The sequence below is a fragment of the Homarus americanus genome, unplaced genomic scaffold, assembly GCF_018991925.1.
Source record: "Homarus americanus isolate GMGI-L3 unplaced genomic scaffold, GMGI_Hamer_2.0 scaffold6317, whole genome shotgun sequence".
In the NCBI taxonomy this organism is placed as follows: Eukaryota; Metazoa; Arthropoda; class Malacostraca; order Decapoda; family Nephropidae; genus Homarus; species Homarus americanus.
The window spans coordinates 14,557,795-14,568,602 of NW_024730668.1; the positions used below are offsets into that span (position 1 = coordinate 14,557,795).

The 10,808-nt window shown below is 53.3% G+C and overlaps 1 protein-coding gene across 1 annotated transcript; it reads left to right on the plus strand.

Moving 5' to 3' along the window:
• The first annotated feature begins 3,807 nt into the window (after positions 1-3,807).
• LOC121867093 (trans-Golgi network integral membrane protein 2-like) lies at positions 3,808-10,808 on the plus strand. The gene is made up of 3 exons (XM_042366849.1): positions 3,808-4,128; positions 7,994-8,173; positions 10,584-10,808. Exons 1-3 carry the CDS (start codon positions 3,808-3,810, stop codon positions 10,806-10,808), a joined length of 726 nt encoding a protein of 241 aa, XP_042222783.1.

A 10,808-nucleotide genomic window follows, 5' to 3' on the forward strand; every position in this document is an offset into this window, starting at 1 on the left:
ACGAAGAAGAGTAAGAGGAGGAAGAGGAGAAAAGAAGTAGAAGGAAAAGAAGAAAGTGCGATGATGATGATGATGAGGACACGAGAATGAGAGGAGAAGAGAAGGAGGAAGTAGAAGGAGAGAAGAAGTGTTACGATGATGATGGTGATGAGGACGAGGAAGGAGAGGATAGAAGAAGATGGAAATGAAGAGAAGAATTATTTACGATGATGATGGTGATGAGGACGAGGGAAGGAGAGGATAGAAGAAGATGGAAGTAGAAGGAGAGAAGAAGTGTACGATGATGATGGTGATGAGGACGAGGAAGGAGAGGAGGTAGGAAGAAATAGAAGGAGAGAAGAAGTGTACGATGATGATGGTGTTGAGAGGACGAAGGAAAAGAGAGAAGAGTAGGGCAAAGGAAAATAGAGAGGAGGGAGAGGAGAAAAAGTTAAGCAGGAGGGTAGAAGGGTGATGAAGCGAATAGTTTGAGAAAGAAGGATTGGGGATGAGGAGAAGAAGAGGAGAAGATGACGAAGGAGGGTGGATGAGAGAGAAGAGGAGAGAAGGAGGAGAGAGGAGGGGGAGGAGAAAGGATGGAGTAAGGAGAAACGTGTGATAATGAAGGTCGAAGAGGAAGGAGAGAGAGAGTAAATAAAAAGAAAATATCCAATAAAAAAGAAGAAGAAAAAAGAAAGAACAAGATACATAAGAAGAAAATGAACAGAGTTATTGTAAGCCGCCAAACAGCCATAACAGACAGCTTCCAGCGATCAGCCGCAAAAAATCCCCCAAACAGGCAACACCAGCGATCAGCCGCCAAATACAGCCCCCAACAGACGGCTTCCAGCCGACAAAAGACTGCCCCCAACAGACAGCTTCCATCAATCAGCCGCCAAAAGGGATCCCCCCAACGGAGCCTTCCAGCGATCTGCGCAAACAGCCCCAACAGACCACCTTCCAGCAGTCAGCAGCCAAAAAGACAGCCACCAACAGACGGCTTCCAGACAGTCAGCAGCGAAAAGGAGCAGTCCGCAAAAGACAGCCTCCAGCGTCCAGCAGCCAAAAGACCGCGACCAAAAAGACAGCCTCCAACAGTAGACGCCATTACCACCACACTACGACACCTACCACCCTCACACCACCACCCTCACAGCCGCTCACCACCACCCTCCACCTTCACCACCACCCTCCACCACCCTCACCACCACCCTCTCACCACCCTCACCACCACCCTCACAGCCCTCACCACCATTTACCACCCTCACCACTACTCCCTACCCTCCACCTACCCTCACCACCCTCACCACCACCCTCACCACCCTCACCACCACCCTCCACCACCCTCCCACCACCACCCTCACCACCCTCCACCACCACACCCTCCCCACCACCCTCACCACCACCCTCACAGCCCCTCCACCACCACCCACTTACCACCCTCCACCACTACTCCCACCACCCTCACCACCTCCTCACCACCCTCCTACCACCCTAATACCACCCTTACCACTACCACCACCTCCACCACCACCACTCCCACACCCATTGCCACCACCACCACCACTACCACCACCCCCATCACCACCACCACCTCACCCACCACCACCACCCCTCACCACCACCACCACGACTGTCATCACCACCACCACCTCACTACCCTCCCACCACCACTCCTTCCACCACCACCCACTCCTTCACACCACCCGCCCACCACCACCACCACCCACCACTTCAGCCACAACCAATCCTACCACCACCACCACCACCCTTATCACCACAACTACCCTCACCACCACCACCACCACCATCACCACCACCACCACCACCACCTCCCACTCCCTACCAACATAATCACCACCACCACAACCACCACCACCATTCTACTACCACCACTCCCCCACCACCCTCCCACCACCACCATCGAACCACCCTCATACCACCAGCCCCACCACCCTCACCACCACCCTCACCACCACCACAACCCCACCACACCACTCCCACCACAACCACCACCACTCCCACCACAACCACCACCACCACTCCCACTACAACCACTCCTACTACCACCACCACCCTTCTCACCACCTACCTTCACCACCACCACCACAGCCATCACCACCACCACCACCACCAATCTCACCTGCCCCCACTCACCACCAACAACACCACTATCTTACACTACCCACAGCCACATCCACCATTCCACCACCACCATTCCCACCACCACCATTCCCTACCTACCACCAGCACCACCCTCACCACCACAACAATCACCACCCTCGCCACCCATGACCCCACCACCCTCACCACCACCCTCACCACCACCACACCATCACCCTCACCACCACCCTCACAACCCTCGCCACGACCCTCACCACCAACCTCCTACCATCCTCCACTACCACCACCCTCACCACCACCACCCTCCTACCACCTCACCACCACCCTCCCTACCACCACCCTCACCACACCCCTCCACCATCACCACCACCACCACCACCACCCTCACCACACCCCACCCACAACACCACTACCACCAAGCCCATCACCATCATACCACCATCACCACCACCACCAACCTTCCTATAGCACCACCACCGACCACTCCCACCAACAGCACCATAACCACCCTCACCTACCTTCAGCACCACCACAACCACCACCCTCATTACCACCACCAATCACACCACCACCCACCAGCCCCACATCACCACCACCACCACCACCACCACCATTCCCACCATCACCGCTCCACCACCACCGCCACCAGTCCCCACCACCACCACTTCCGTCTACAATCACCACCACCACCACCACCCCACCACCACCACCGCGCCCTACCCTCACCACCCACCACCCTCATCACCACCACCACCATCACCCTCATCACCACCACCACCTTACCACCACCACTCCCACCACCACCACCCCCCCATCACCCCATCACCACCGCCCACCACCCTCACCACCACCACCCCCAACACCACCACAGCGAGACTTGAGCTGTGTATTAGTATGTGAGTCAGGGGAGTTCTTTGCCTTCATGAATCTCTGTGTTACAAGGCTCCTAAAACTTCTCCTTCCTACCTTAACAACAACCTGGAGTGACACACGAAGAAGAGTAAGAAAGGAGGAAGAGGAGAAAGAAAATGAAAGGAAAGAAGAAAGAGTGCGATGATGATGATGGTGAGGGACGAGGAATGAGAGAGAAGAAGGAGGAAGTAGAAGGAGAGAAAGTGTACGATGATTGATGGTGATGTGAGAACTGAAGAGAGAGGATAGAAGAAGATGAGTAGAAGGAGAGAAGAAGTGTACGATGATGATGGTGATGAGGACGAAGGAAAGGAGAGGATAGAGATGGAAGTAGAAGGAGAGAAGAAGTGTGCGATGATGGTGGTGAGGACGAGGAAGGAGAGGAGAGGGTAGGAAGAAATGAAGGAGAGAAGAAGTGTACGATGATGATGGTGTTGAGGACGAGAAAGGAGAGAGAAGAGAAAGAGTAGGGCAAGGAAAATGAGGAGAGGAGGGAGGGAGAAGAGTTAAGCAGGAAGAGGAGTAGAGAAAGATGATGAAGCGAATAGTTTGAGAAGAAGGATTAGGGGATAAGGGAAGAAGAAGAGGAGAAGATGACGAAGGAGGAGGGGTGGATGAGGAGAGAAGAGGAGAGAAGGAGGAGAAGAGGAGGGAGGAGAAGGATGGAGTAAGGAAAACGTGTGATAATGAAGGTCGAAGAGGAAGAGAGGAGAGGGAGTAAATAAAGAAAATATCAATAAAAAGAAAGAAGAAAAGAAGAACAAGATACATAAGAAAATAGACAGAGTTATTATGGCCGCCAAAAAACAGCCGCAACAGACAGCGTCAGCCGGTCAGCCGCCAAAAAATCCCCAAACGAATTGGCTTCCGGCGATCAGCCGCCAAAATACGGCCACAACAGACAGCTTCCAGCAGTCAGCCGACAAAGACTGCCCCCAACAGACAGCTTCCATCAATCAGCCGCCAAAAAGAAATCCCCAACAGATAGCTTCAGCAGTCTGCCGCAAACAGCCCCAGCAGACACCTTCCAGCGGTCAGCAGCAAGGAGCAGCCACCAACAACAGCTTCCAGACAGTCAGCAGCGAAAAAGACAGTCGCAGGCGGCCTCCAGCGGTCAGCAGCCAAAAGACCGCGACCAAAAGATGGCCTCCAGCTTCGTGGACGCCATACCACCACTGCGACACCTACCACCCTCACCACCACCCTCACAGCGCTCACCACCACCCTCACCATCCTCACCTGCCTCACCGCCCTCCCACCACCACCCTCCCACCACCCTTACCACCACCCTCCCTGGCCCTACACCACACTTACCACCCTCACCACTACTCCCACCACCCTCACACCACTCTCACCACCCTCACCACCACCCTCCCCACCACCCTCACCACCACCCTCCCACAGCCCTCCACCACCACCTTACCCACCCTCCACCCTACTCCCACCACCTCTACCCTCTCACCACCCTCACCACCCCACCCTCACCACCCCTCCACCACCACCCCTCCCACAGCCCTCACCACCCACCTTACCACCCTCACCCACCACTCTCACCACCCTCACCACCACCCCTCCCCACCCACCCCTCACCACCACCCTCACAGCCCTCACCACCACACTTACCACCCTCACCACCTACTCCCCACCACCCTCCCCACCCTCTCACCCTCACCACCACCCTCCCCACCACCCTCACCCACCCCTCCCCCAGCCCTCCTACCACACTTACACCCCAGCTACCACCACCACCACTACCACCACCCCTCCTACCACCACCACCACCAATCTCACCACCACCCTCCACCACCAATAACACCACTATCACCCACCTACCACAAACATCCACCATTCCCCACCACCACCATTCCCACCACCATTCCCACCACCACCACCACCAGCACCACCCTCACCACCACAACAATCACCACCCTCGCCACCCCGCCGACCCCACCCTCTACCACCCCTCACCACCACCACCACCATCACCCTCCACCACCACCCTCCCACAACCCTCGCCACGACCCTCTACCAACCTCACCACCATCCTCCTACAATACCCTCCACCACCACCACCCTCACCACCACCCTCACTATCACCACCCTCACCACCCTCCCACCACCACCACCACCACCACCACCACCCTCACCACCCCCACCCACAACACCACTACCACCAAATACCCATCACCATCATACCACCATCACCACCACCACCAACACTCCTACCAACACCACCACACGACCACTCCCTGCCTGCCATGGCCACCCTCCCACCACCTTCAGCACCACCACAACCACCGCCTCATTACCACCACCATCACCACCACCACCCTGTTATCACCACCACCACCCTCCACCACCACCATTCCCACCATCACCATCACCACCACACATATGGTCACACCACACTTTCGTCACCACAATCACCACCACCACCACCACCCGACCACCACCACCGCCCACCACCCTCACCACCACCCTCATCACCACCACCACCATCACCCCTCATCACCACCACCACCTTACCACCACCACCACTCCACCACCACCACCACCCCCATCACCCCATCACCACCCGCCCCACCCTCACCACCACCACCCCCAACTTACCATCACGAGACTTGAGCTGTGTGGTATGTGTGTGAGTCAGGGAAGTTCTTTTGCCTTCATGAATCTTAATACAGGCTCTAAAAACTTCTCCTTCCTATAACAACAACCTGAGTGACACACGAAGAAGAGTAAGAGGAGGAAGAGGAGAAGAAGAAATAAAAGGAAAGAAGTGTGCGACGATGATGGTGACTGAGGACTGAGAAGGAGAGGATAGAAAAGAAAAGAAAGAGGAAGTGAAAGGAAAAGTGTGCGATGATTATGGTGATGACGAGGAAGGAGACGAGAGGATGGGAAGAAGTACAAGGAGAGAAGAAGTGTGCGATGATGATGGTGATGAGACGAGGAAGGAGAGGAGAGAGGAGTAGGAAGAAGTGAAGGAAACAAAAAGTGTGCGATGATGATGGTGATGAGACGAAAAGGAAGAGAGGAGAGGGTAGGAACAAGTAAGAGAGAAACAAGAGAGTGTACGATGATGATGGTGATGAGGACGAAGGGAAGGAGAGGAAGGGCAGGAACAAATGAGAAGGAAGCAAAGTGTTACGATGATGATGGTGATGGGGACGACGAACGAGACGTGAGGAGTAGGAAAGAAGAAATGAAAGGAGAGAAGAGTGTGCGATGATGATGGTGATGAGGACAAGGAAGGAGAGGAGAGGAGTAGGAAGAGAAATGAAGGAAACGAAGAAGTGTACGATTGTCATGGTTTTGGGGGTGGATCGGTTAATAATATAAGAGTGGATATATTATATAAAGATAATAATATGTCGTATTTCTTATTTCTTACCGTAGAGTCCGATACCTTCACACTGATTACTTATAGGAGATTATAGCGTATCTACGTGAAGTTCACTCCACCACTCGACATTCCGCCGGTTGCTACTTGATAAATGATGAAGTTTAATAAGAATTCATTTAATTTTTCAACATCCATCTAAGTTGTTAGTTTATACTATGTCGCCAGTGATCGTACTATTTAGTAATAATAAGATAGGATCTGAATGCGGGCAGATAATTGCACCCATTTATTTGTCAAGCTTCCATACAATGATTTACAATTTGCATGGATATATGAGTTTACTCACGTTCACGCTGTAATACTATAATTAATCTTCTAAAACGGGAATTTTTCAACTTGAGAGGACACGTAGTTGCTCTACTATGGTGGGACTTAACAGAGCCTTAATTCTTCAAGTGATACATTTACTGCCAGCCTGGATGCTTTTGTTGCAACCAGGCTTCATCTAGAACTTCTTCCTGACCCTCTTTTAACAAAAAGGTACTCTTGGGTTTTTACATAGTCTCGCGTCACTGACGATCCTTGTGGACGGTTGTCGCGGCTTAAATGGGGCTTAGTAGCGTGACTTGGATGCTCCATTAGGTGCAATAGACCAGCCTGGATTGCTTTTGTCGCAACCAGGCTTCCACACCGTGATATTTCACGGGATAACAAGCCTAGGTTAACACACTTAGTCTCGTGTCGTCACGGTCACGGTAGACAGGTGTCGTGCAGAGGAAAGAACTCTGTAGCGTGAGATTAATTAACCGTTGCTGTGGACATTGGGCCGACCTGGATTGCTCTTTGTCGCAACCAGGCATCCACGCATCGATATTTCACGGGGATAACAGAAACCTAGGTTAACTGCAGCTTAGTCTCATTAATGGCGACGGTTCACAGGACGGAGTGTGGTGGAGGACTTCTGTGTGGTGTGGTGTCCACTTCCCCCCTTCAGGAGGGAGAGAATGGAACGCGTCTATTCATTGCTTGCTCAGGGAATCTCTACCCAAAATATGGGTTTTGGGTGAGCGGAAGCGATGAACAGTACAACACTGTTTCTGCCCACTAAAAAGTGGCTAACATACACTAATGGAAAAATACATGTCCCTGTCTCTGGTAAAACAAACTTTGGAGTTGGTTGCGTGGGAAGAAGTAGAAGGAGAGAAGAAGTGTACGATGATGATGGTGTTGAGGACGAGAAAGGAGAGGAGAAGAGTAGGGTAAAGGAAAATAGAGGAGAGGAGAGGAGAGGAGAGGAGAGGAGAGGAGAGGAGAAGAAGTTAAGGAGGAAAAAGGGTAGAAAAAGATGATGAAGCGAATAGGTTGAAAAGAGGGTTGGAGGATAAGGAAGAAGAAGAAGAGGATAAGATGACGAAGGAGAGGGTGGATGAGAGAGAAGAGGAGAGAAGGAGGAGAGGAGGAGAGAAGGATGGAGTGAGGAGAAACCATGTGATAATGAAGATCGAAGAGGAAGGAAAGTAGAGAAGTAAATAAAGAAAATATCAATAAAGAAGAAGAAAAAGAAAAGAAGAACAAGATACATAAGAAAAAGAACAGAGTTATTGTAATCCGCCAAAAAACAGCCACCAACAGACAGCTTCCAGCAGTCAGCCGCCAAAAGAAATCCCCTCAACAGACAGCTTCCAGCAGTCAGCCGACAAAAGACAGCCCCAACAGACAGCTCCCATCAATCAGCCGCCAAAAGACAGCCCTCAACAGGCTGCTTCCAGCAGTCAGCCGACAAAAGACAGCCCCAATAGACAGCTTCCAGGAGTAAGACGCCATTACCACCACTACCACCTACCACCCTCACCACCACCCTCAATATCACCCTTACCGAGACCACAACCACCACCACAACCACCACCACCTTCACCACCACCACTCCCACCACCACCACTCCTACCACCACCCCTTACCACCACACCACCACCACCACCCTCCCACCACAACCAATCCTACCACCACCACCACCCCTTATCACCACCACCACCCTCAGCACCATCACCACCACCATCACCACCACCACCACACCACCTCCCTCCCACACCACCACCGACACACCCACCACCACCACCACCACAACCACCACCACCATTCCCACCACACACCACTCTCCACCACAATCACCACCACCATCAGACCACCCTCCACCTAACCCCACCACCCTCACCACCACCACAACCACCACCACCACTTACACCACACCACCACTCCCCACCACCAACCACTCCTACCACCACCACCACCCTTCTCACCACCACCACCCTCACCACCACCACCACCCTCACCACCACCACCCTCACCACCCTCACTCCCTTCAGCCCCACCACCCTCACCACCACCCTCCCACCACCACCATCACCACCACAATCCCTACACCACCCACCCACCCCTCTGCTTCCTATCACCATCACCACCACCACCATTCTCACCACCACCACCACCCCCACACCACCACCACCACCACCACCTACCACCACCACCCCTCACCTCGCCACCGCCAACCCCACCACCCTCACCACCACCCTCACCAACACCACACCACCCCCCACTCACCACCACCCTCCTGCCCTCATACCACGCTCAGCACCACCTTCACCACCACCCTCACCACCACCACCACCACCATCACACCACCACACCACCACCAATCCCACCACCACCCTCCCACCACCAACACCACCACCACCCTCACTACACCACCACCCTCACCACCCTCCTGCCACCCTCACCATCCTCCACACCACCACCACCACCCTCACACCTCTCACAACACCACTGCCCGCCAACCCCATCACCATCATACCATCACCACCACATAACCGCCTACCACCACCACCACGACCCTCCCACCACCCGCCAACACCCCTCCACCACCACCCACCTTCAGCACCACCACAACCACCACCATCATTACCTCACCACCCACCACACCCTGCCCATCCACCACCACCACCACCACCACTCACCATCATCGCTCCCACCACCACCACCACCACCACCACCCACCACCACCACCACACGCCCACCACCCTCTCACCACTCCCACCACCCCTACCACCCCCCATCACCCCCCATCACCCCACCCCCCATCACCCTATCACCACCACCACCACCACCTTACCACCCCACCACCACTCCCACCACCACCACCACCCCCATCACCCCATCACCACCACGCCCACCACCCTCACCACCACCACCCCCAACACCACTACGAGACTTGAGCTGTGTATTAGTATGTGAGTCGGGAAGTTCTTTTGCCTTCATGAATCTTAATGTTACAAGGCTCTAAAAACTTCTCCTTCCTACCTTAACAACAACCTGAGTGACACACGAAGAAGAGTAAGAGGAGGAAGAGGAGAAGAAGGAAGTAAAAGGAAAGAAGAAGTGTGCGATGATGATGGTGATGAGCACGAGAAAGGAGAGGAGAGGAGAAGGAGGAAGTAGAAGGAGAGAAGAAGTGTACGATGATGATGGTGGGAGAACGATGAAAGAGAGGCGAATAGTTAGGGTAAAGGAAAATAGAGGAGAGGAGAGGAGAGGAGAGGAGAGGAGAGGAGAGGAGAAGAAGATACGGAGGAAGAGGAGTAGAGAAAGATGAAGAAGAGAAAATGTTGAGATAGAAGGATTAGAGGAGGAGGAAGAAGAGCAGAAGATGACGAGGGAGAGGGTGGATGAGAGAGAAGAGGAGAGAAGGTGGAGGAGAGAAGAGGAGGAAAGAAGGATGAAGTAAGGAGAAACGTATGATAATGAAGGTCGAAGAGGAAGGAGAGGAGAGGAAGTATATAAAGAAAAATAAAAAAAAGGAGAAGAAGAAAAGAAGAACAAGATACATAAGAAAAAGAATAAATTTATTGCAAGCCGCCAAAAAAACAGCCACCGACAGACAGCTTCCAACAGTTAGTTGCCGAAAGACAGCCCCCAACAGACATCCTCCAGCAGTCAGCCGACAAAAGACAGCCATTAAGAGACAGTCCCCAAAAGACAGCCACCAACAAACAGCTTCCACCAGACAATCTCCAGCAGAGAGGCGCTAAGAGACAGCCGCCAAAAGACATAAGAACATAAGAATGGAGGAAACTGCAGCGGGCCTATTGGCCCATACTGGGCAGTCCCATTTACACCCAGCCCCTATTGCTCATATATCCATCCAACCTAAGTTTGAAGCCCCCAACAGACAGTCTCCAGCAGTCAGCCGTCAAAAGACAGCCACCAACAGATAGCCGCTAAGAGACAGCCGCCAAAAGACAGCGACCAACAGACAGCCGCCAGCAGACAGCCTCCATCAGAGAGCCGCCATCAAACCGCCGCCATTAGACAGCCACCAGCAGATAGCCTACAGCAGATAACCCCCAACAGGCAATCTGTAACAGACAGCTGCCAACAGACAGCCTCCAGCTGA